This window comes from Lottia gigantea (genome assembly GCF_000327385.1).
Source record: "Lottia gigantea unplaced genomic scaffold LOTGIsca_8, whole genome shotgun sequence".
NCBI classification, from domain to species: Eukaryota; Metazoa; Mollusca; class Gastropoda; family Lottiidae; genus Lottia; species Lottia gigantea.
In genome coordinates, this window is record NW_008710662.1 from 4,074,384 (window position 1) to 4,099,745 (window position 25,362).

The 25,362-nt window shown below is 30.8% G+C and overlaps 4 protein-coding genes across 4 annotated transcripts; 2 read left to right on the plus strand and 2 right to left on the minus strand.

The window, feature by feature from the left end:
- Positions 1-3,463: 3,463 nt before the first annotated feature.
- LOTGIDRAFT_108604 (hypothetical protein) lies at positions 3,464-13,150 on the plus strand (the record flags this gene model as incomplete). The annotated part of the gene is made up of 20 exons (XM_009067084.1): positions 3,464-3,563; positions 3,828-3,864; positions 3,978-4,120; positions 4,338-4,466; positions 4,739-4,840; positions 5,139-5,198; positions 5,494-5,680; positions 6,545-6,626; positions 6,825-7,026; positions 7,448-7,693; positions 7,757-7,924; positions 8,076-8,166; positions 8,527-8,656; positions 9,063-9,219; positions 9,713-9,906; positions 11,240-11,381; positions 11,605-11,732; positions 12,179-12,302; positions 12,636-12,703; positions 12,971-13,150. Coding segments are annotated over 20 exons (2,670 nt in total), but the record flags the coding sequence as incomplete, so codon positions are not given.
- Positions 13,151-17,558: 4,408 nt separating this feature from the next.
- Positions 17,559-19,718, minus strand: LOTGIDRAFT_229668 (hypothetical protein; the record flags this gene model as incomplete). Its single annotated transcript, XM_009067085.1, has 2 exons — positions 17,559-19,050; positions 19,702-19,718. 2 exons carry the CDS (start codon positions 19,716-19,718, stop codon positions 18,006-18,008), a joined length of 1,062 nt encoding a protein of 353 aa, XP_009065333.1. The 3' UTR covers positions 17,559-18,005.
- A 205-nt stretch (positions 19,719-19,923) lies between these two features.
- Positions 19,924-21,963, plus strand: LOTGIDRAFT_108201 (hypothetical protein; the record flags this gene model as incomplete). Its single annotated transcript, XM_009067086.1, has 7 exons — positions 19,924-19,960; positions 20,111-20,190; positions 20,330-20,389; positions 20,776-20,835; positions 21,273-21,377; positions 21,510-21,632; positions 21,862-21,963. The coding sequence occupies 7 exons, from the start codon at positions 19,924-19,926 to the stop codon at positions 21,961-21,963; spliced, it is 567 nt and encodes a 188-aa protein (XP_009065334.1).
- Positions 21,964-22,767: 804 nt separating this feature from the next.
- LOTGIDRAFT_107992 (hypothetical protein) lies at positions 22,768-24,135 on the minus strand (the record flags this gene model as incomplete). The annotated part of the gene is made up of 1 exon (XM_009067087.1): positions 22,768-24,135. The coding sequence occupies one exon, from the start codon at positions 24,133-24,135 to the stop codon at positions 22,768-22,770; it is 1,368 nt and encodes a 455-aa protein (XP_009065335.1).
- Positions 24,136-25,362: the final 1,227 nt, after the last annotated feature.

The window sequence follows — 25,362 nt, forward strand, 5'->3', positions numbered from 1 at the left end:
CAATTCCATCATCCTCATACTCCTTTCCAACTGTTTCTGCTAATGCAGCAGGAGCAGATTGAACTCTTTCATAATGTTCATTCTGGAATTCTTCTTCTTGAGACTTATTTAGCTTTTCTACTATGGAATCATCTAAAGGATGATTAATAGGGGCATCTAGAATTATCCGACTACTATTTTCACAAGATGGACTAGAATCATTGGATAATTCTTCTAATTTCTTATTTATTGATCCAGTTATCTTAACTTTGGTATCTGTTATCTTTTCCTTTAACCCTGAAATAAGTTCTTTATATTCAAACACTGACGATTTACCCTTTTTTGATGGTGACATCAACTCATCATCCAGTGAGAGTGAAGAAGTTCGTAATTTCTGAATTTTAGTATCTGATGACCTTGGTGGTGAAGATCGTTGAACACCTGGGAAAATTTCTCCAACAGATTTATTTCTATGACTATCATCAAGTAACTTATCAAATTTACCAGTAAATGATGTCAAGTCATCTTTATCCTCTTCCTCTTCAAGTGCTTTAAAACTAAAGCCTGATAAATTTGATTTTTTACTACCATCTTTACTCATTTCAAATTACTTTTTTATCTGAAATAAAAACACAGTATCAAGTTATTCAGTTGAAGCATAACTATAGGCCAATAAATCAACTAAATATTTGTCTCACTCAAAAAATGTGTATGATCCTGATTTTTTTTTTTTGTATACAAATAGAGCATTGTTTTTGCACCAGATTATACAACATCATATATATTTACCATATAATATACATCAAAGGTGATATCAATTCTCTTAAAATAATTGATAAAGTTTGATATACCAACAAATAATTGCAAAGGTAATAGTAGTGTTTTATATTATTAGAGATTTTAACAGCTCATAAAAGCATGACTATGATTTTTTTCAAATCAAGCCACAATTTTGCTAAATTTTATTACTTGAAATCAGAAAACATGTTGGTGTTTTCACCAGTATGCCTAATTTCTTTTAATGAAAGTCTTCTCATTGAGTTTATACAGCTTTCCCATTATACTGGATTTTCAATAATATATAAAATTTCTAGGCTGAATATTTTCAATGAAAGTCTTCTCATTGAGTATATGTTTTTTTTTACAGCTTCCCCATTATACTGAACAATATAAAATTTCTAGAAAACTTATCTTTCTTAATTAAAACTAAAAAAAACTACACATTCACATGTTTTTGAATCAAAATGTTTTCAGGTTCGCAGACCCATTGTGTCAGAGAGAAATAAAGCTTAAATCTATCAGACGGGTCATGTAGAAATTATAAGGTCGAGTAGATCTATATATTATTGCTTGTGCAGCTAATAATAGCCCTACAGTTTATTCTTAGAAAAATAATCCACATGTCACATGTGTCTGTGGCTATTTCTATAATCTAATGAGGTTTTATCTACAATGTATGCATACATGGCATTTGAGCATATAATTTATAAACACAATTCTATCATACAAAATGAATAACATTGTAATGTAGGAACAGGTTGGTGGAAAACTAAAACTAGCACCAGAAATTAGTAGCACGTAGTAGAATTGGCAAGCCGTAGATTCAGATCTAATTTAGTAATTGCAAAATTATAAATTTTCAACTTTCAAGACAACCATCATGTACACAGAGAAGTCCATTCCCAAGGCAATGTTCAGATGGGCATTTTAACTCTTTCCAAATAAATAAGTGACAGACACCTTTTACTTTTACGCAGATGTTTGGGTTCCTGCCAGAATTATTAACGACATATTTTTTTTCTTATCTAGGGGCACTTGACCTGACACCCATTTTCTTCCTGTTTACACATCACGAAGCGAATATTTTCGTCCAATGCAGAAAAACTACGTTGGTGTATTTGAAGACAAAAATTTGACTTCTACAAAAGATTGTACGTGCAACTGATGCTTCTAAATTTCTTTGTAAAAATATTGTTTTATGATCAATTTGATTTATTTTATTCTTATTAGCCAATCAATATTTCAATATTTTGATTGAACATTTTTCACCGAGACTGTAATCAAAATCATAACAAACATGGCGGACCAGAGTGAATGGGAGAAAGGTCAATGTGTTTTCTCATGAATATTACTTATTTAATATAAAATGTAATTTGCGCGTATCTCCACAGATTAATGTCAATATGCTTCTGAAGAAATCTAATTTCTTTTTTACTATTTTGTGGTCTGTATTCTGGTTTCAATTGCTTGTCAGTGCAACTCAGGTAAAACTTCTAATTTACTTCATATCCTCATTCTTCATAGAATCTACCTACCTACCTAAGTGTTTCCAAACGCAGGAGATCAGTTTTCTCCTCTCTATTTGGCTCATTTTCATCATCACTAATTTCATGTTTGTTACTTCCGGTATTACTATATGTATAATCCATGTTAAAGTCATATATCAGGCCAGGGGATGGTTTTCCAATATCTGTCTAAACGACGCTCAAATGTTTTTACGTTCTTAGCTGAAACAACACTGTCAGGTAGGCTATTCCACACTTTAACTATTCTGTTGGTAAAGTAATATTTCCTGATGTCAAGTCTGCTTCTGTTTTTAACTAGTTTGAGCGAATTTCCTCTTGTTGTTGAACTGACATGTAGTATTGACACTAACAAATTCAGATTAATCCAGCCCTGGATCTAGTCCGAAACATCTGCCTCTATTCCAGCATCTGAAAGATATTTTGACAGTTGTCGGTCATCAGAAAAATATACCCTGCTAATTGGGGATTTTTCATTGTTCGTGATAATATCTGAACTTGAAGATGCATTTTTTCTGACATGATATTAATTATCTTTACAATGACTGTTAGTGGTTGAAAGGTATAAAGTTACCATCCAACAGAAGGCACTGGCACAGGGTTAAAGCAATGTTCATGAAAGTTAAGGTTAATATGTTAAAATGGAAATTGGTACTCGTAGTCCAAAGACCAAAAGACTATAATAATATATTATTAAAAAAACTGATATTATAAATCGATGATTTAATAAAAAAAAAAAAAAACATAAATTTTACGAAAGACAAAGTCAATTAAGGCAATCGACATCACTTTTCAGATGACAACAGTCTTATAACTGACTGTGATTCTTTCAAAATCACAATTTTTTGGTTGTGAGCTAATACACTTCTTGATAACTTTGACAGCACTCTCCAAATGTCTGTAGGTCAATTAAAATTGCAAAGAAATTTTAAGACATAAATCTCACCAACCTGACATGACATTCGGCCGTTTTTTTGCTAGGATGAAAAATTTCTCCTTTCTTCTTTCTGGTGTAATATGGGACAATTTGACCAGGAGAAATCTCAGTCTGAATAAGGCTAAACAAAGAGAATGTTACCCAGACTCCTACTCAGTGAGAGAATTTAAGAATTTTATTCTATGCATAGATTTCATTATAAGCTTGAATGCATCACCTTTGAATATGTTTATAGGTGAATGAACTTACTTTGCAAGAGTCCATGGTATTTATATCAACATTGAGTGGTTCATTTTATGCAATTGGTAAACACAGTGGGAAAAATTTGTGGACGCTAAAAGAAGGTATGATTTATTCATTACACCAAGTCAATATGTTCATATGTTCACGCCAAGAACATATAATAATGAAAAATATTTCTGGCCAGATTTGAACATAACTAGGTTAAATTCTTGTTAGTAATCACTTCAGGATGAAACCTAACAAAAACACAATAAAATAGTAAATATGAATTATTCTCTTAGTCATCAAAATGCTTAAAGTCCTAATTAAACAAAGATGGTTACCTGACATATCAGGAATTGATTTTTTTTTATATTGATTTTCAGATCCTGTGATAAAGGTTCCTCTTGATTTGACGTCTGGGTAAGTTTACATGATTTATAACTTTTTTCTGAAAAAGAAAACCAAAATAATGGTAAACGTAATCACTTTTTCACAGCACACAACATAAAATGATGATTTGTATTATTTTTTAGACCAAATTTTCTGCCTGATCCAAAAGATGGAAGTTTATATGCTATAAGTTCTGGTTTAGAAGGAATTAAAAAATTGCCATTTACTATACCTGAGTTAGTGACAGCCTCACCATGTAGAAGTACAGAAGGTATATTATATACTGGTAAGTACATTAACCCCCCTCTTCCTTTTTTAAAAAACCAAAATAAAGTAAATAGTCTTTTCAATGAATTCACAAAAGTTCTAATTATATTCACTATTCAAAAATCACAAAACCACTATTTTAAAGATAAAGCAGTGTGTTTCGTTTTGATGTGACTTGTAATGCTTGTAACTCTTTGCAATATATTACTGTGTACAATAAAGTAAATTCATTTCAGGTCATAAAAGAGATGTATGGATAGCTATAGATTTGTTAACTGGAAGTAAGTTGCAAACATTGACTATGGAAGGCTCAGCCAAAGTTTGTCCATCTTCAAGTGAACATATACTGTATATTGGTAGAACAGGTAATTTATAATTATTTAGATTTATTCAATATACCTTCTTGTTTAATAGTTCCATCCCCTGACTACGACCATTTGTGATATTATGGCGAAAACGTGTTAAAAAGTTCCTTAAAATTCCTCAAAATCAAAGCTGCCAGTGGGCGTATATTACCTTGCCTGGCAAGCTATCTTTGAATAAACATGTATGAGAGAAATTTGTATAAAATCACAGAATTATGATGATAGATCTTCATGTATTAACTGACTTTAATAAATAAAAACATATTTTCTAGAATATTCTATAATGATGTTTGATAGTAAAACAGGAGTTAAAAGATGGAATGCTACGTTTATGGATTATAGTTCTCATGTAGCTCCCGATCCTACAGAATATAGTAAGTTTTATATGTTGATTATGTTCAATCATATAATAATGCAAATGAAATTGAATCTGATGATTCATACACAATATTTGATTGAATTCATTAAGCTGAACTAATTTCACAATGGCTAAAAATCAATATTTTTGTTTTGTTGGCTTTTTCTGAGGAAGACTGTAGTTCAGCTGGTTAGAGAGAGGATTACATCATCTGTTGTGAGGCAAAAATCTTTTGACTTAAATGAATCTTTTCTATCCCCTTGGTTAAAACTTATCGAGTCTGAATTGTTATTGTTTTCTTTTCTTTTTTAAAGATCTGCGTCATTTTGTTGGAAGTTCCAATGGACAAGCAGTAACATTAGATAATGAATCAGGTAATGGTTTTCTAAGAAGTAATCTATATCTATCTTAGTATTCCATGAATCAAGTTATTAACATACGCAAAAATTTGATACGCTAGGTGCCACAAAGATCATGCAGAAATAAGCATGCATGAAGCCAGCAAACAATAAGATAATGGGTTGATTTGACAATGTAAAATACTGAATTTGTGCCTTGAATCTTGTAGATATTACAATATGAAATTTGTGACATGTCAATAAGAATATAGTTAAGCTTTATATAGCTTTCTGCTGATCTTTCATTGTTAAAATGTCATATTTATTATAGGTGAAATTCTGTGGTCTCGACAGTTTGATTCACCAATAGTAGCCATGTATAAATTACATCAAGATGGTTTACAAAAGATACCATTTCTTAGTTTTGCTCCTGAAACACTAGATCATTTAACTGGCCAATTATCATCAAATGTCTGGAGAACCAGGTTTTTAAATCAGGGAAAACATCAGTTATTTTAGTATGTATTTTACTTAGGATTCTCTATATTGAGGAATTCCTCTATTTTTTGGCTGGTGGTATTTTTTTGTATTTCGAATAAAACCATTAAAAATAATTTGGTGTGAAGGATGAAAAGATTTCAATATAGGAAATGACTTCCAAAGTATCATATAATGGTAAAATCTCCTCTTGTAGGCCACAAATGTGAGCCAGTGGTCCCCTTTCTATAACTTACTGCAATCCCTATTAGTCCCATTTGAACATTTTTATTTCAGTAAAAATAGCTCTGATAGGTGTCTTTTTATACGCCCACACATAAGATGGGCATATATTGTAATCACCTTGTTGGTCCGTGCGTTCTTTGGTTCGTGCTCACTCTACAGGCTACAATTCTTTACAGATTCTTTTGATTTTGTGTGTCAATATCATTATGAAGATGATCCCTATCGATTTTCGTGATGATCGGATAATTTTTCATCGAAATATCGTGTCTGACTTGACGTTTTTCTCTATTAGCTATATTGTGCAACTCGTGCTCACTCTACAGGCTACAATTCTTTACAGATTCTTTTAATTTTTATTTTGTGTGTCAATTTCATTATGAAGAAGATCCCTAATATGATAAATAACTGGCAGTAAATATACATATTGAATTCAAACTATTAAAATTTATTTAATATGAGAAAATTCATACTTTAGTCACAAAATACTGTTTTATCATTTCTGACAGCTGCCAGGGGCGTATGTTACCTTGCCTGGCAAGCTATCTTTAGAATTTTCCCATCCCTCAAGAACACCAGGCTACTCGGCTACTGAGTTTATCGTTTAGCAACCCTATTACAAATGTTTAATGTATTGTGTTAACTGTATAATATGTTTTCAGTCCTACTTTATATGTTGGAGAATATGAACATGGACCATATGCCTTGGCTTCTATGGTAGATGAAAGAACAGTTACTATATCAGTAAGTTTAACCTGATTCAAAACATGATCATTGTTGGATATGCACAAATATCTTTGTTCATTTGGACCAAATTGGCTTAGTGTCTAAGTACATGTATCTGAAAAAAGTCTAAGAGGCAAGGCTCTATTTTGAATTTACATTAGACCTGTATAATATGAAACTTGATGCAGAATGTTACATTATTGTACTTTGTTGTAGCCAAGAAACTTTGGACCATTATTGATAGAGGGACCACCTAATCCTACAGATCATGCTCAAATCAACATAGATCATTCCAAACAAACTCATGAAGAAAGAATCACAGCATCAACAATTAGAAGGGGTTCCCCTTTTCTCATGATTGGTAAGCTAAATACTTTTTTTTTTCTTTGGGTCAACATTGTGATACTGTTATTTTTGTGTCTGGCCTTAAAGGGATAATTTTGTACTACAAGTGATAAGTCACTAGTTGCAGTTACGATATTTGTGTGTTAGCTCATTGTGTAACGTCAATAGATTTGGCACCTTGCAATCATTCGTCATGCAGATTGTGATTCTTAAAAATTAGGTAGCAATTGAAAACTTTGCATTAGTTAACCTTCAAAAAGATCTGGCCAATGATGTAAGTTGCTTAAGGCTATAGAGTTGCTGTATATTTCTAGATTTGGCAAAAAATAATCATGAAAAAAATACAATTTGATTTGCAGATTGCAGATAAATTTTAGTTTTGGAGCGCAAAATTCATATTGAATCTCAAATTGCGATGCGATACTGCTTGAATTAAACCCTGTCATCAAGAACATTATAATTCATGTATTCTATTACGATTTTGTGTTTTGTAGGTTATCATGAAGTCCCTGATGTATCTATCTCAAGAATATCACCAGCTTTTCACATAACTGATAGAACTAGTAATACTCATAATGTTATATCTGTGGATAAAAATCATAATTCTGATAGAAATAATAATCAAACTAAAGATGATGGTGGTTTATCATGGTTTTCAATATCTGATATCAAATTTATTACAACTGTATCGTTGTTGATAGGAACTTTCATTGCTGTAGTTTACTACTTTCCTAGAGTAAGTATTTAATGCCTTAAGACTTTCTACTTTTAATGAAATTGTAATCATAATTCACTTTTCTCAGAAATTTATTTAAATTGTCATTTAATGATTTTTCAAAAAGATTTGTTTTTCCTGCAGAAAACAGAAGAGTCAATCAAGTTAATGTTAAAAAAACAAATGGAAGAACACAGATTGGAGCAAGCAGCACAAAAATCACTTCCAACACCTAATAAAACAATTTCTCAACAAGGTAAACACCTATAATTAACATTGAAGTCTACATATTGAACCAAACAGAATATCTGAAAACGAATAGAGTTTTGAGGTGAAATAATTTTTCAACCTAATGTTTTAATAGTTATGTTTGATTTTTTTATACAAAGTTAAAATTTTTCTTTTAGATATTCCAAATGGCCATATTCAAGTTGGTAAAATTCTTTTTGATCCTAAAAATGTCTTAGGTCATGGTTGTGAAGGAACATTTGTTTATCAGTAAGTTTTGGCACAGTTCTAATTTAATAATTTGATCATTGAAACAGTAACAATCTTTCAATTATTCACTAACTGCATAATAGTTTCCTAGTAATGAAATCTGTCGTGAAATTATTGTGAAAATGATAAACCATCAACTGTTTAAGTAAATCAGGCCGTGGTCACTTCCTATGAAAAAATATTTTTTATATTGAATAAATATAAAAACTCAGGTCATCTGGGCTTTAAATAAACTCTGGATAATTGGATAGCAGATGCAGAAAGTTATACGTAATAATTTGTCTTGTCATTGAATATATATAATACATAATTGAAAATTAAAACTGTACACTGTGAAAAAACCATGTCTATTATTTCTAGAGGTAAATTTGATAATCGGGATGTAGCTGTAAAAAGATTGTTACCAGAATGTTTTAGTTTTGCTGATAGAGAAGTAGAATTATTGAGAGAATCTGATCAACATTCAAATGTTATTAGATATTTTTGTATGGTATGTACGATTTTGAAAACTTTTCCTTTATGAAAATAAATTCCAAGTGTTAGAGAAAAATTCTTATGGAGTGGTTATTAAAAGTATAGTTTACTAATAGAGCTCAATTTTAGATATTCATAACACTTAAGTAATTAAAAAATTTAAACTGCTATGGTAAATTTCAAGTGAATTGCAGGTGAACCAAACTATTCATGACTGAATCCTATCAGCCTGTTAAGCAGATGTTTATATATATTATAATATATTTAACCAAAATTTGCATATTGCTTCACTTATTATTTGTCAAAAAGATAGCTCTGTGAGAAAACTAAGTTAGTGAAAATCTAAAGATTTCTGTATGGAAACTTCTATATATACATACGAGTATATACCTAATAAATGATTTGTTATAAATTTATTACAGGAAGCTGACAGCCAGTTTCGTTATATAGCATTAGAATTGTGTGCAGCTACTATACAAGTTTATGTTGAGAAGAAATCTCCTTATGAAAATTTAGATTGTAAAACACTGTTGTTTCAAGCTATGTCTGGGTTAGCTCATCTTCATTCATTAGATATAGGTAAATATAATAAACTACAAGTTATTTTTCTATTCCACTTGATTACAACATCTGTATGTATCTGTATCTGTTATCAAGCTTAACAAGTGTGAAATTAACATTCTTTTTAATTTAACAACAGCTGTTGATCAAATTACATTATACTTTTATTGTTAGTTAATGTAATAATCTTTTTTATACAAGTGATATGTCATACTGGTAATATTTCAATTGTAGATATATAATTATTTAGTTTTTCCTTTATTTTAGAAAGAGATTAAGAACAAATTTTCTCAAAATCTGAATAGACCATAATCATATCAACAGGGAGCCATAGTTGCTGCAGGTTCAAGCTGTTCATGTGAACAATCAACTGACAGTTGGAATTTGAAAATAATAGACTTATGCTGCTGTCCCTCATCGCACACTGCATGATGTTGCCTATCTTCATTAGTCCAACTAGGGACAGAAAACTCGATGTCACTTCTACTCTATATTTTATCTATATTTTCAGTACACAGAGATATAAAACCACAGAATGTGTTATTATCTTATCCTAATTCTAAAGGAGAAGTGAGAGCTATGATATCAGATTTTGGTTTATGTAAAAAACTAGCAGCAGGTCGTATGTCATTTTCACAACGATCTGGTGCAGCAGGTACAGAAGGATGGATTGCTCCTGAAATGTTAGATGAAGATCAGAGAACGGTATAAAAATAGTATTTTTATATGCCCACATTATAATGTGGTTGTATATTGTCCGTCTTTCCAACCACGTTTGTGAACGCAATAGAGACAACAGTTTTTATCTGATTTGAATGAAATTTGTTGTGATCATTTATATTAATGAGATTTTGGACAAGTTTGAATTTCTTTCGATAACATTTTTTGAGCTATTGCCCTTGATTGAGGAAAAACGCGTCTAATCTGTTTGTGAACACAATAGAGACCACAATTTTCATCCGATTTAAATGAATTTTGGTGTGATCAATTATAATGATGAGATCTTAGATAAGGTCGAATTTGACGATCTGTCGATGAATGGTTTTTGAGTTATTGCCCTTGATTTATGAAAAAGATGTCAAAATTTGTGTGTGAACACAATAGTGAGTTCAGTTTTCATCCAATTTAAATAAAATTTGGTCTGATCAATTATGATGATGAAATCTTAGTTCAAGTTCAAATATGACAATCTTTCGATGTGCATTTTTGAGATATTGCTATTGATTTATGAAAAACGCGTCAAAATTTGTTTGTGAACATAATAGAGAGTACAGTTTTCTTCCAATTTAAATGAAATTTGGTATGATCATTTACAATGATGAAATCTTAGTCAAGATTGAATTTGACAATTTTCGATCTACAGAATTTGAGTTATTGCCCTTGACTTAGTAAAAAACCCATCAAAATTTGTTGGTGATAGAGGTGACAGTTTATGTCAGAATTTTATTAAATAATGGGTGTTTGTTTAAATCAACAATAGCTTGCACAAATTAGATTTTTGGTATGATTTGACACAGATAGGTGACTGCCCTTGATATACTGAAAATGTATCAGGAAAGTGGGCGTATCTTGCTAGGCAACCATTTGTATTTTTTTGCGACTCCTAAAGGTAAATGAGAAGTACATAAATACAATGCTGATTCGAAGTTTTAAAGAAGTTAAACTAGGGAGATTAACAACTGATTCTTGTTATTACAAGAAAACAATTAGTTCATTTTCATAGTATTAGGATATTTGTGATAATACTATTTAAACAGACTCTTCTATTTAAAAATATAGTGAAATTGGTCTGGTAAAACATAATTAGAGTTACATAATGGACAAAAACATAATTATTTAAATTAATACTGGTTCTATTTAGGATGTAAACTTTGAAAGAAAATCAGAATTAGGACCATGCAATTCAAATATTTTCAGGATAATAATAACTTTATGATTGGCCCTCAAGTTTTTTGTGGTGTGTGTTATCACCCTGAGCAATCTTGAATCTTGAATATGTAATATTCATATGTATGCATATTTTTTATTACCATTATAGACGTGTGCTGTTGATATATTTTCTGCTGGCTGTGTGATATATTATGTTATGTCTGGTGGTAAACATCCGTTTGGTGAAAGTTTAAGACGTCAAGCTAATATATTAGGTGGTGAATCATCTCTTGTACATATTCATGGCGATGGTAAGTTACAGGAAATTTGGTGACTAGGTGAAAACATCATTTCTACTACCTCTTGCTCTCAATAAAACAACAAAAAAAGCATGGAATTTTGTAGATTGTTTCCTTGATATTGAGACAATTGAGGATAGGTTTAAAAATTTCTGAAATGCAGACATTTGTTATAGAGGTAAATTCTATTCTTCTACCCCAATATCATCAATCATTTACTAATAACTATTTGTAGATTATGTTGTATTAAGATCAGTGGTTGAATCTATGATAAAATTTAACCCTGATGAAAGACCAAGTGCTAAAGCTGTATTAAAACATCCATTTTTCTGGAGTAGAGAAAAACAACTGATGTTTTTTCAGGTAGAGTAAAAACTTCGATTAACACCAATTTATGATATATCAAATCAACTTCATTAGCAATGTGTACTTGCTGACAAACCTTAGTGTTTTCATTTTATCATGTCATGTCTACCTGGCCAAAATTCTTATTGAATTAAATTCATTTAGTACATCTGGAAACAGTCAGAAATGGATTTTGAAAACTCATGGTAACAGATGAATTTTTTTGTATGGAAAATTGGATTTCAAATGATAAATAAAGCCAGTATTCATTTATCATGAAGTCCTTTATACATCATTATTATTCTTATATGTATGTAGCAATAATAATCTAGAGCCATTGTCCTTATTTACCAACTTATTGTTACAGCCTTATTATCATTGATATTAATCTTTCTCCAATCAAATATTTTAATCAGAATAAAAGAGGTTTAGCAGTTTTGTCATTATATTATATTATTTGGTAGGATGTAAGTGATAGAATAGAAAAAGAAACAGAAGATAATCTGGTGGTACAAAGGTTAGAAACAGATGCATATATGATAGTTAAATATGATTGGAGGAAAAATATTGGTCCAGAACTACAAGAAGGTAATTAGCATATCTTATTATCTGTTATTCATCATTTGATACTTGTAAGCCTCAACTTTTATGGGCCATGATTGCCATTTTCAAGGGTTGATTTGGGTCTTGAATATGTGTCTTCAAAACTACTAAAACTGCACGAAAACTTCCTCCCAATATAGTTCAAACTAGAAATTTTACTTTTCTATGTATGGTTGGTTTCAAGTATGAAACGCAGATAATTATGTACACACATGGATTTGAAGGCTCAAATTTCCACAGTGAACTGTGATAGCATAGCTTTGAAATTCCTGTTTCTGAGACTATGTTCCCTAAGTTTCTTTTATTTTGTTGTTGTAGATCTGAGGAAATTCCGTAGTTATAAAGGAAAATCAGTTCGTGATTTATTGAGGGCCATGAGAAATAAGGTAAGGTTTTAATATAGGGTCTTGAAATAATAAGCATATGTTGATTAAAAATTAAATGAGGCCTTAGAAAATATTAGAATCCCAGAGAGAAACTTAAATAAATACCCGTTCAGAATAACTCTAGTTGTTGTCCATATCTATTTTAGTTTAGGCTGTTGAGGAAGGGGGATTTAATCTAAAATATCAAGTATATGTTACAATCTTACTAAAAATGTAAAAATCATAGAAAACCATGTTTGGTTATTATGAAAATTTGTATAATTACAGAAACATCATTATAGAGAATTACCAGAACCAGTTAAATTATCTTTAGGATCAGTTCCAGATCAATTTGTGTATTATTTTACTTCACGTTTTCCACACCTATTAATGCATTCTTATGAAGCTATAAGATGCTGTGAAAATGAAAGACTATTTCAAGCGTATTATGACAGTGAACACACGTAGTATCAAGTTTTATTATTTTATACAGACATTGTGCAATGACATATTGTTTTATTCAACATTCCTGCCATAAATTATATTGGATTTTCTCCCAGATATTTAAAATAAAATTTGAAATTTTAGATTTTTTGGAGCTAGCATTCTCATCTATTAATTGCATTGATGATTATTTTAATAGCAGAAAGGTTATTTTGATATGATTTAATTGTCCACATAATATATTTTGATAAGAGACAAGTGAAAAGTTTGCCAGTATGTATGTTGTTTTAATTGTCAATAATTTTTAGGTTGTCTGTAAGATCTCCTAAATATAATACACAAATCAAACCACCCACATTTACAAAATATTTTTTTTTTGTTATTAGTTAATGCTAGGTGATTTAAGGAGGTCATACACGCTCAAACTCTTTCATCAAAAGTATTAATCTCAATAATTATATTGCCAGTCTGCCTTATACATTCTGTGCAATATTTAGCTTGTTCCTAACTATTAAAATCTACGTGCCTTATTTTTTTGGCCCAACCATATTACCACGAGAAGTTAAAGACCATGAGCTGGAAGATCATAAAAGAAATTTAATACTCGAGTTGAATTTGAGTAACACCTCTTTTTGCTATATCACCCTTCCATAAACTCTGATATCGGCAATGGAGAAAATTTGGAGACCTCTGATATTGATGCACATGCATTCAAATTTGTTCATGCTTTGCACAGAAATATCGACTGATAACAGTTCTATCAATATACATTGTTTAAATTCTACTTTAGATCTACGATTTAAAATGTCACTTACTGTTGTACAACCTAAACTAAATTTCATAGATAAATGTTTCTGTTTAGGGCACTTTTTCATAATCACCAATGGTCAGTGATTAATCAGTAGAATTCAGAGTTCAGCGATCTATTGTTTTCATGTGATTTGATGTTGGATTATCAATTATACAAGCGATTATCTAATGTCGGATTAAACAACTTTTTCTGCCTGTCGGGACCACTGATTAGTGTTGTAATTCATAAAACACTGAGTGTCGGAGTATATTTTTAAAATATCAACCCTACACCATCAATACTATTTGTGAAAAAGTTACAGAACGTGTGTATTATTAAGATTGTACAAAAAGATTTATTTTGTGGGAAAGGTTTTATTTCACATTACTTATAGATCAAAATTTTTACCAGTGCTAGATTGTTCTGTTCTGAAGGAAGAATCTTTTAAAGCCAATACATGTACTTTTTCAATCATTGGCTTTTTTCTTCCATATGCCTAACATTTTGAGGGACATAGGCATGTAAATTGTTGTTTTACTAGATGACTGAGCTATTTCAGGTATTATTTAAGGTATATTTAAGATAAGGTTTATTTTCCCATGAGTCATTGGTGGTAGCTTCATGGAAAGTGTTTATAAGGAAACATAGACATTAGACAGTCATAACTAGTGTTATTATGATTTGAAAAACAAATTATCAATTGAAAATGGTAATCTACATCTTATATTTTGAGCTCTAACAACATGTAAAAAAAAGTTTAATGTTCCTAACCATGACAGATTATTTCATCTACTAGTAAAAAATTAAACTTGGGTTTTCCATTGATTTAATGAAGACAAATTAAAATGATAAAAGTGATAAATCTGCTGGTAGTCATTGTTTCTCATAGATGAAATTTCTATCATGTTGCTAATATAAAGATGTATAAAATGTTCAAAAATTTATCAATTATTTTACAATATAAAATTTGTCATATTTTGTATATACATATTAACTATTAGTGCTTAAAAATACTTGACAATGAAAAATATACTTCTAGATAAAGTAGATTTAGGCCATGGTATATATCTGTTATGTGTCGTTATTTGTTTTTATTTTAAGATGTTTCAAAATATTAATTATTATTGTTGGGTTTATAGAATTTGTATATATTTGGCTATAAATAAGGAGAGATTGGTGGTGTTATATAGTGCTTTGATGATGTTAAGTACTTTTAGCACTATTACCAATTTATACATTTTTTATATATTCTTCATTATAGCTATTTATTTTTTGACACCCATCAATTTGAGCTGAAATTTTACTACCTGAATTATTTTTAAATTTGATATTTGATATAGAGTTATCTGCAGCTAAAGGTAGTATATCCATTAAAACCCCATTAGGGATGCTATCACATTTGCACTATTATGATTAACATTTGGGTTACAATGACCTTGGGGAACATTCAATTTTCATTTTGTTTAGGACATGGTTGTTGACAATACATGTATATGTCTATATAGGGAGATGTGGATGTATAAAAGTTATGATTTCACGAGTGGCAATACCTTACCAAACATTCATACCAAATTTTGTCAAAATCCATCAAGAAACCAACTCTCTATCATGTCCCAAAACATTTGTGGATAGACAGACAGACAGGAGGGGCAACAAACTATATAAGCCCACATTAATGTGTGGACGTATAAAAAATAATACAGATAGCTGAGCTCAGACAGCTAAAAACGTGTATATTTAGTTAAAATTGATATTTGTTAGCTTATGAAGTGCCTTCAATTTGGGCACCAAAGAAATAATATCTTTAAAAGATGACATCTTAGTATAGTTATCCAATATATCCCATGTTTCATTGTTCTGTTTTGACAAATTTCACCACTATTCTGTGGTTAAATTTCATATTTTATCACTGTCATAAGAGAAAATATGTTGTATTTGTTAAAGTCTAACATATAAATATATTTTATAAATCTTCAAGATTCACTTGTTATTATACCATTTACATCAGGCTTTTTTACTGTTTACGTACATTTTAAAATCTGTCATGTCTTATGTAAAAGAAATACATACAGGGCCGTAACTACATCAAGGCAAATGCCTCCTGCAGAATTTACAAACAATAAATTTTGTTTTTAAAAATAAGATATGAATATGATATCAGCTAAATATATCGTCTATTTTATGTCTACAGTTAAGGTGGTTACCGTAAAGTGTACTGAAAGCGTTGTGATGACAGACATAACTGACTTTAAAGAAAACAGGATTTTTGCCTCATAAAAAAAATACTCTAGTTACAACCCTGACATAAGAACATGATATAGGGCTGATATATTGGAAGATTTTTTATCCAAGCTAGTTCTGAAAAATCCATGACATAAGCATAAGTTTAATACCATTTGAATACAGTGTACAACAATCAGCACAACTTTGATAACAGTAATCCCTTTCATGATATGTAGGCAATGCTGATAATCGCCAGAGATAAGCTAGGAGCAGCTGAACTTTTAATTCTGTCAGTTCTCAGAAAGTGGAATGTTTGTGTTTATGTTCTTAATCGGACCAAGATATGCATAAATATTTTTGCTTGACTTTATTATAGTAAGAATAAACAAAGATGGAAATACATATATATATATATTAGGCATACAAATTCATGAATTGAACATTTAATCTTATTGATCAACTACCAGAACTTTATTTTATGTTTCATGAACAATCAATCAGGTAACTATAAATTGATTTTTAAGTTAGACAGTAACTTTTAAATTTTGTTTTTGAAAGAAATGTATATTATAATTTTAAGAACAAATTGTAATAAAATCTAAATGACCATAATGAGTACATTTTCATTTTCATTTTTCCTTTCTATGGCATGATCAGCCATTAGATATTTGTGCACATCCAAATTCTACCTGGTTGTATATGAATATATCTGCTTGCCTACAAATATTTATATCTAAATGTTTTAAATGCCATGCCATCAAAATCTTTAAATTCACTATTTTGACAAAACATTTTTCCTATATTACACTCGGAAGGGATTACTCGAAGGCTAAGTTATAAATGCTAAGAACCCAAGAACAGAGGAATTCAGAAGAAGTCCATCATTTTACTAAAGAAGAGAATATTTTATAGTCCAAATAATTTAGTTTCCGCTTTTTATGACTTCACTCTTTGAAACGTATGACTTATATTATACTAAGAGACTGCATAAGTGAAAAATAATTGATAGTTCAATATATATTTACATTGTCTTCGAGACCTAAAAAATTGACTGAAAGTAATCTCATTTTTTTTTGAGGTGGTGCATCAATATGTTGTTTCATTTTCCAAGATTGCTCAATTTACAACATATAACAGTGAGTTAGACACTTGCTCTTTAACCTGAAGGTCAAGGATACAATCCCGGCATAGGTTGAGATATCTTCAGATTTTTCAACCCGGTTTCCCCTTGTCAGTGATGCAGGTCAGAAGTGCTGACATGGCGAAAGCGTCTAGTTGTTCGGGTGGGACAATAAACCGAGGCCTAGCTGTGTATGTTAAAGATCCCTCAACAGTTGGATATTGAAAAAGAGTAGGCTAATGCCCCTTAATATATGGTGTTCATTAGCCCATAAGGTGCAGAAAAGTAGGACTTAAAACTCCATTCAATTCATTTTTTATTTACAACACATAACAAAAGCAGTGCTATTAATAGCACCAATAACATTATCCAATTATATATATTTAGGTATTATACAATTTAGAAAAGGTAAGAATCAGACAGAACAAACCATTCACAGCCATGTTAATACAAAGGAAAGAATGAGCATATTATACTGGATAAGGACACAGAAATATCTTTATTACCTCTGTCAATACCTTATCAGATATCATAAGAATAAAACTTGCACATTCATCTTTCTCTAATTATTAGGTACGGTACAGCACTCATTGAGTAATAAATGACACATAACATCTAGATCATCCTACAGAACAAAAATTCCATGATTTTGTGAGTTCAGGTTTAAAAGAAAACTTGCACACGATTATTCAACTGAAAATCAACAATATTTAACTAGTTGAATCACAGTCAAATTTTTATGACCTTTAGTTCAGTCTTGTTAATGAAAGGTAATTCTTGAGACTAGATGGTAATGGTAACCTATCAATATGTTTTGCAAAATAAATTCCAGAACACTTCACTGCCACATAATTACGAATGATCCTTTTACAGTAATGTTGTAATAAAGGCGGTGTTCTAGAGTCATTATCTAACAGAGTTAATATATCACCTTCTATATCACTGTTCATTAGGGCCATTTTCACTGCTCTTATCTGAGCCAATGGAACTCCAGCTGTTAAAACTAATCTCACTATTTCAATATTGCCTCTTTTAGCAGCCCAGAATAAAGCACAATGTTCAATAGGTGAATGTGAATTGAAAGCTCCCAGGTTACTCCCATTTATAATCAACATTTTAACTATAATAGAACTAACATGATACATTAATGATGCAAGAAGTGGAGAATATAAAAATTTGTTTACTTTATTTACACTAGCTCCATTCATAATTAGATAATCTACTAAATCTGGCATCTGACGTCTGGCAGCAACCCACAGTGCTGTATGTCCTAAATTATCTATAGCATTAATATCTGCTCCAGCACCAACTAAAATGAATACACCTTCTAAAAAATGCATTCTACACGCAGTTATAATGGGAGGTTCTACTCTTCCCAATGTGTCTTTACTACTAACATCTAAATCCACTCGTCTGGTCTTTTCTTGGTGTCTTATTAACATATTGAATATATCAAAATGTCTTTTATATAAAGCCAGTGATAATGGAGTTACATCTCGAATGTGAAAATTAAGATCCAAATCGGGTCTTGATAATAACACATTTCTGACTAATGTCAAAGAACCGTTCTCAACAGCTTGAAACACATCATACGCCAAGTTTGATTGCACATACCTATTTGATGTTTCAAATGTAGTTAGTACACTATTGTTAGTCGAGGAGTTGTTTGGAGAACGACAAGGCATCTCCTTCTGATGTGTTAATACCTTATAAACAGGTATTTCAACCGGAGACATGCACCATATTTCAATAACAGATAACTTAAAAAACTTCCTCCAATACGGTAACTTCCTGAAAAAATACAGACATTATCAAATAAATATTGGAATATTATATACTCACTAAGAAGTCGATACAAATATTATGGTTAGATCTACTTGGCTATTACTAGGCTACATACTAACATAGTACAGTACAGAATTTAATTTTACAGTCCCTAGGTTTTTAAAATCTTAAAATTTACTGTTTTATTATACCATATGAATGTATAAAATTCAAGCACTAATGTTAAAATCCACAAAAAGAAGACAAAGTTATGTTTCGTTAATCCAAGTTAACAATCCAGAAATGCAAAGCTCCAGTCTGTGAGTGACTTCACTTGGTATACAGTACTCTCTCATGTCTACAGACGCTTATTCCGTCATTCCTTTACTTCAGTGTGACAAAGTATATCCATAGTTCAAGAATAGAAACATAATACTTCACTTAACATTTCAACACAACAACTAAAATCATATGATGTAATTAAATCTACAAACCGTCTTGTTTTTATTTTTAATTCCTGGTAATCACAGGGATTCGACAAGAACTTAAGGCATTGGTTATTGTTGACATCAACTTGCCGTTCAGTGGACATGCAAGCATTTTGAAATAAATTTTATAATTTAAAATAATTCTGCTAGGTAATCGATTTGTTCAAATAATGATATGTCAGGAAAATACCTTTTGAATAAAGCCATGCAGAAAATTTAAAATCAAGTACTCATATTGTTTACCACTAGGCCCTATGTAATGATTTGACCTTCACATTGAATGTATTTTGACCAATCGGCAATCGTAACGACCTTCCGTCCGTATTATGACAACATTTTTGTTGTAGTTTCTTAGAGAGTCGTTTTCGATTCTCTTTTATTAAAAAAAAACTTCATAGCCGATCTCAATAAAATGCCTGCTGTCATACGAGCAAAGTGTATTGTAGTCGGTTAGTACAATTAACTGACGCAGAAAGTAATACCAGCTTCCTTTCAGGCACAATGTCATTAAAAAACTTACAGCGGCTTACGTGGTGCGACTAATCTTGCAAATAAATGCATGAAAACAATATACACAAATTCCCATTTTTCTATTGCAGGAGATGCTGGTGTAGGTAAAAGTTCCATGTGCCAGTTATTTTCCAGTGATGGAGCACATTTTCCCAAAAATTATACAATGGTAAGTAAACAGATTCTGGTTAATAAATAGAATTACTGCAGACCATTGCTGGTGTTGGCAATGTTGTTGCACTGGCATTATTATCATTTAACACATTTTAGTTTAAGTTTATAATATTTTTTGATTATACAATTTTCAGACTATAGGAGCAGAATTTATGATAAAACCAGTAGTTATACCTGACACTCAAGATACAGTGGTAATGTATTGCTATTTAATTTTAAGTTTAAAAAGAATTCAGGTACCGGTACTATGAGAATGATATTGCACTGATGTATATGTTAAATGTAAACATGTAAAACCTTCCAGTACATTTTGAAACTAACTGATAAGGTTATTCCAATTCACTCAAAATTAATCTGTAAATTTATATTCTGTAAAAAGTGCAAAGATAGAATCTGTTATTTACATCAATACAAATTAAAAAAATTCTTATGTTCATGCTTTATTTAATGTCTTTCATAACTATGTGTCAACTAAATCAATTTTTTGAGAATATTTGTGTTTATTCATCTCCTGTAATTTACAGGCTGTAAAATATGACTATTGTTTTAAGCATAATCATTTGTTGGATATTATTTTCAGGAACTGTATATATATGATTCTGCTGGAAAAGAAATTTTTTCTGATATGGTAATAAAATTTGTAAGTATATGAGCTCTTTTCTTGGTTATGTGCCCTCAATTTTTCCCTTAAATTGTTCTGACCATGGCCACAAGATAAAACATCTCCAGTCGGTCATATGTTGATAATCATGTGATCATGCAATTAAAAGGAAGATGAATTTGATTGGCAGATAAAGCTCTGTCATGCAGACAATAAAACAATTTGTAGTCGAATTGGTTTGATATTATTATCTTGTAACAAGAACAAGATTTGCATCAACGACAAAAATTGGTGACAAAAACTTTTTTGTGTGCCCGCACAATAAGCCGTCTGCATTCAGTGATATATAAGACACTCTAAATGTTCCCTGACCTATTGTCATTTAGTTATCATGATGTAAGAATTTAATACTATCTTTTGATGGATAATATTTGTAAGAATTACCAATTTGCTTTATTCATTTATTTTCAATACAGTGGGATCATCCATCTATGGTCATTGTTGTGTATGATGTCACAAATGAATCTTCATTTTCAAGTTGTGAAAAATGGTTAGAACGTGTACGGTCTCAAAAGCCAGATGTTCCATTTCCAGGTATTACTTGTATTCTGGTATTCAATATTTTTGATGTTTGATTTAAGTATGGATAAAATCACTGCAATCAAACATTGTCAAATCCAGAACTTTTAAATTGATTACTTAAAAATATTAAGCTTATGATTACAGGTGTATTAGTAGCAAATAAAATTGACTTAGATCAAAGAAGATTAATATCACCTAAAGCTGGAAAAGAATTGGCACATAGAACTGGATTGGATTATTATGAATGTTCTGCAGTGAGTGAAAATCTTTACATATTATTCATAGAATTACGTCTGGTTCTCCCATAAAATCAATAAATAACAGTGTTAATTTGGACATTCAGGCTATGAATATTTTCACATGTCATTGTATTAAGTATATTACTGATGATGTCGTAATACCAACAATGTATGGACATGAGAATAGTATAAAATTTTCTTAAATAATTAATACACTATTGATATATAAACTTTTCTTTTTCAGAAAGAAATGCAGAATGTGGACACACCCTTTTATTTTCTAGCCAGTGAATATTATAAACTTTATCATGAAAAATTAGAAATGTTTAAAGCTTGTGTAGCTTAACACCAGTTTCAACCCAGACTCATAATTCGGATATTTTTCATAAAAGAAAATCATTTGCACCGTATAATAGAATCTTTAAAATAAGAGGACTAAAAGCCAAACATTATCAATGGAACTGACCATTCTGTTTGCTGTATAGTAATCGTTTTAGCCATAAGAGTGAAGACACCCTGGAAAATTTTCAATTTTTTTTACATAATACTGTGATTCACATTGATGACTAAATTAACATTTAATAACTCTTTTTCATTGAATGAAATTGTGTTATCTGTTGTTTATTAAAAAGGTATTCTTTACAATAAATTTCTACCAATTATTGTCTTAATTCATTTATCATTTATTGTATTAAGTTGTTCTTTCTAGGTCATGAGTAATTACATTAAAGGCATATGTTAATATATATTGCTATGAATGTTTGTATATTATATGTTTGTTTTTTATTTAAAAGAAAATTAATTATTTTATGTTACAAATCTGATATTTATGAAGACTTATGGATTTAATAAAATCTCCCAAGTTTAAAAGACCAGATGTTTCGATTGAAAATCAAAATACTTCATTTCATAACTTTACCATAGAATAATTTCACAAAGATTCAAAAACACATCTATGTGTTCATGTAATAGAGCATTAGTGGGTATCAAAGTGATTCAAGAAACATATTGATGCTTAGCCTCCTTAATAGACAATGATGAATAAAATTTAATTTCATAAATCATAGACCTAAAGGCAAAATATGATAGTTCATTTTGAGCAGATATTTATTAAAAACGACATAATTTGTTATTTAATTCTAATAATGTATTAATTTTTCCAATCATCAGCAGCCCAGTAAGGGGCTGAGGCTTTATAACTCCATCCCGGGCCTTCGTATTTATAAGCATGTAAATATAAAATAAGGTCTTTAGGTTCAGGGTTTTTATAGGTGTTCTGACATTCTTCACAGTCGATATCTATAGACAGCTGATCTTTGTCAAACCTATTTTCTTCACTTAGTTTTAATTTCTTTGTTTTAGGTTCAAATTCTCCACTTTCAATATCCTTTGTCAGCTCACAATTTTCTGCACCAGTGACATTTTGATGTTCAGGTGATTTTTCATTTGATAAAGAATGCCCCGTTTCAGTACTTCCTATGTTTGTCATACCACCAAACTTTTCTTTATAAAGTGGATTGTCACCTTTTACCCATTGACCAACATTATGCTCCTGTAGGATTGCAGAAACAACATCCTTTTCATCTCTTTCCATAATTCCACCTTTCCCACGACTTGGTCCCCACGCCTCACTGTTATAGAATGGATCGTTAACAATAGGATAACCTAAATATTGTAAATGGACTCTAATTTGATGAGTTCTACCCGTATGAGGTGTACATCTCACAACACTAGATGTTCCATTGTAACTGATCCTTTCAAAGGAGGTTTGACTTTCTTTTCCGCCTTTTTGAACTCTCCACAATGTTAAATTATGTCTCATACAGGCTAAAGGTTCATCCACTTTAACTATACCATCTGGAAACTTGCCAACTACTCTACTAACATATTCCTTCAGAACTTCACGATTACGAATCTGATCTTCTAATCTTTTAGTTGCTTCAACTGACTTTCCTAAAATTAACACTCCTGACGTCAGCCTATCTAAACGATAAATATTCCTCAAATTAGCATAGCCATACTCCTTACCAAGAATAAATACTATAGAGTTATGTCTATATTTACCACAAGGATGACATGGTATTGAAGATGGTTTATTTATAACTAATACATCATCTGTATCTATAATTATCTCTATTTTACTACCTATTACAGGATTTTCATGACGATGGATCTTGTGACAAATTTCATCTCCATTCTTTAACAGAAGGTCCGCCTTAACTTTTTGACCATTTACTAAAATTTTACCACGTTCGATATGTCTTCGATAATTTTCAGAATTCATGGCAATAAATTCCTTTGAAAACACTTCAATTAAAGATTTATTGAACCACCTCTCTTTGGCATGTGTTGTAAATGTAAAATAGTATGGGTAAACTTTACGAAGGCCATCTTCAAAGTAATACTCTGTTTCAGAAAATATATCTTGCGAATATCCTCTATCTTCCACTTTCCTTTCTTTATCTTTCTTTCGAATTCGCTCAAATCTTTTTAATTTCTTTAATGCACGCTTAGACATGCCAGACACAGCAGATGGATTGGTTTTACTATCACCAGTGGAGGGAAAGTCAGACTCAGGATTTTGTTTTCCTACAGATACTGGCATGTTACTTTCTATTGTACTAGTGTTATTGAGTGTTGCTTTATGGTCATCTGATTCTATCTCATCTTGTTCTAATACCTTTGGAATTTTTTTGTTTTCCTCCATAATTAATGTATTAATTCAGTTTCTGAGATTTCTGGAAAAAAAAAATGATATATCATGATTAAAGGAAAATCTTTACCTCTACCTTCACAAGGCAATATTTCTATTGGAACTAAACACACAAACCTATAAATCCATACAATTTAATTTGTATAATTGCAATTAATTTTTGAGAAACTAGATTAGGTTACTTAGTTTTATTGAACTATACAGGGAATCTGTTGTCTAGTCACTGATGAATATGAAATCATTTTTTGCCAAGTTTGAGAATTTTTATTCATTTTCATTAAAAGAGGTAGTATATTCCTTTCAGTCCAAGTCTTTAGGCTAGCCGTAAGATGGGCAATATACTGAGGCCATGTGTGCTACAGGCTTAAAGTTCCCTTGACAGTTGGAAATCGAAAAAGAGCACACTATTCTAGCTGTCCTGGCAAAATTTCCCTCATTGCACACTGCATGCATGGCATTGCCAGTCTTCATCAAAGGTACAGAAACGTAGGATAGGTTTTATTCCAAGATGTGTAATTCAATATTTAACCAGCCGCATAATATTAATTCATATATTATTTCACAAGCGAATTATTGTCTAAAGTGAGTTCTATTGAGGCAAAATCATATTCATTACTGGTGCATGTAGATCTAACTGTTTATAATTCCAATTAACACTTCGTCACTTCACTCATTCGATACTCTTTTTGCGTTTGTATTCACAGTAAACGAGAGAAATATTTTCTTTGGTGAAGCCTGTGCATGAATCACAAACAAACGGTTTTATTTATGGTTGAAGACGTCACAGCTGCCAAAACGTTGCATCTAAAGGGGTCCATTAACTCACTGTGATCCTCATTTATTCATATATCACATTTTAGAAACCAATGACAAGAATCCATGTTCAAATCAGAGAGCTGATGGACAAGTATTTTTTATCAAATGGGGTCCATTGCGCTGTTTAGACCTAGTAGCCACTACTGCAGAACAAATATGTGACTACATTAACATTATCAAGTTATCGAATGCAACGTTTATATTATGTCCCCCACC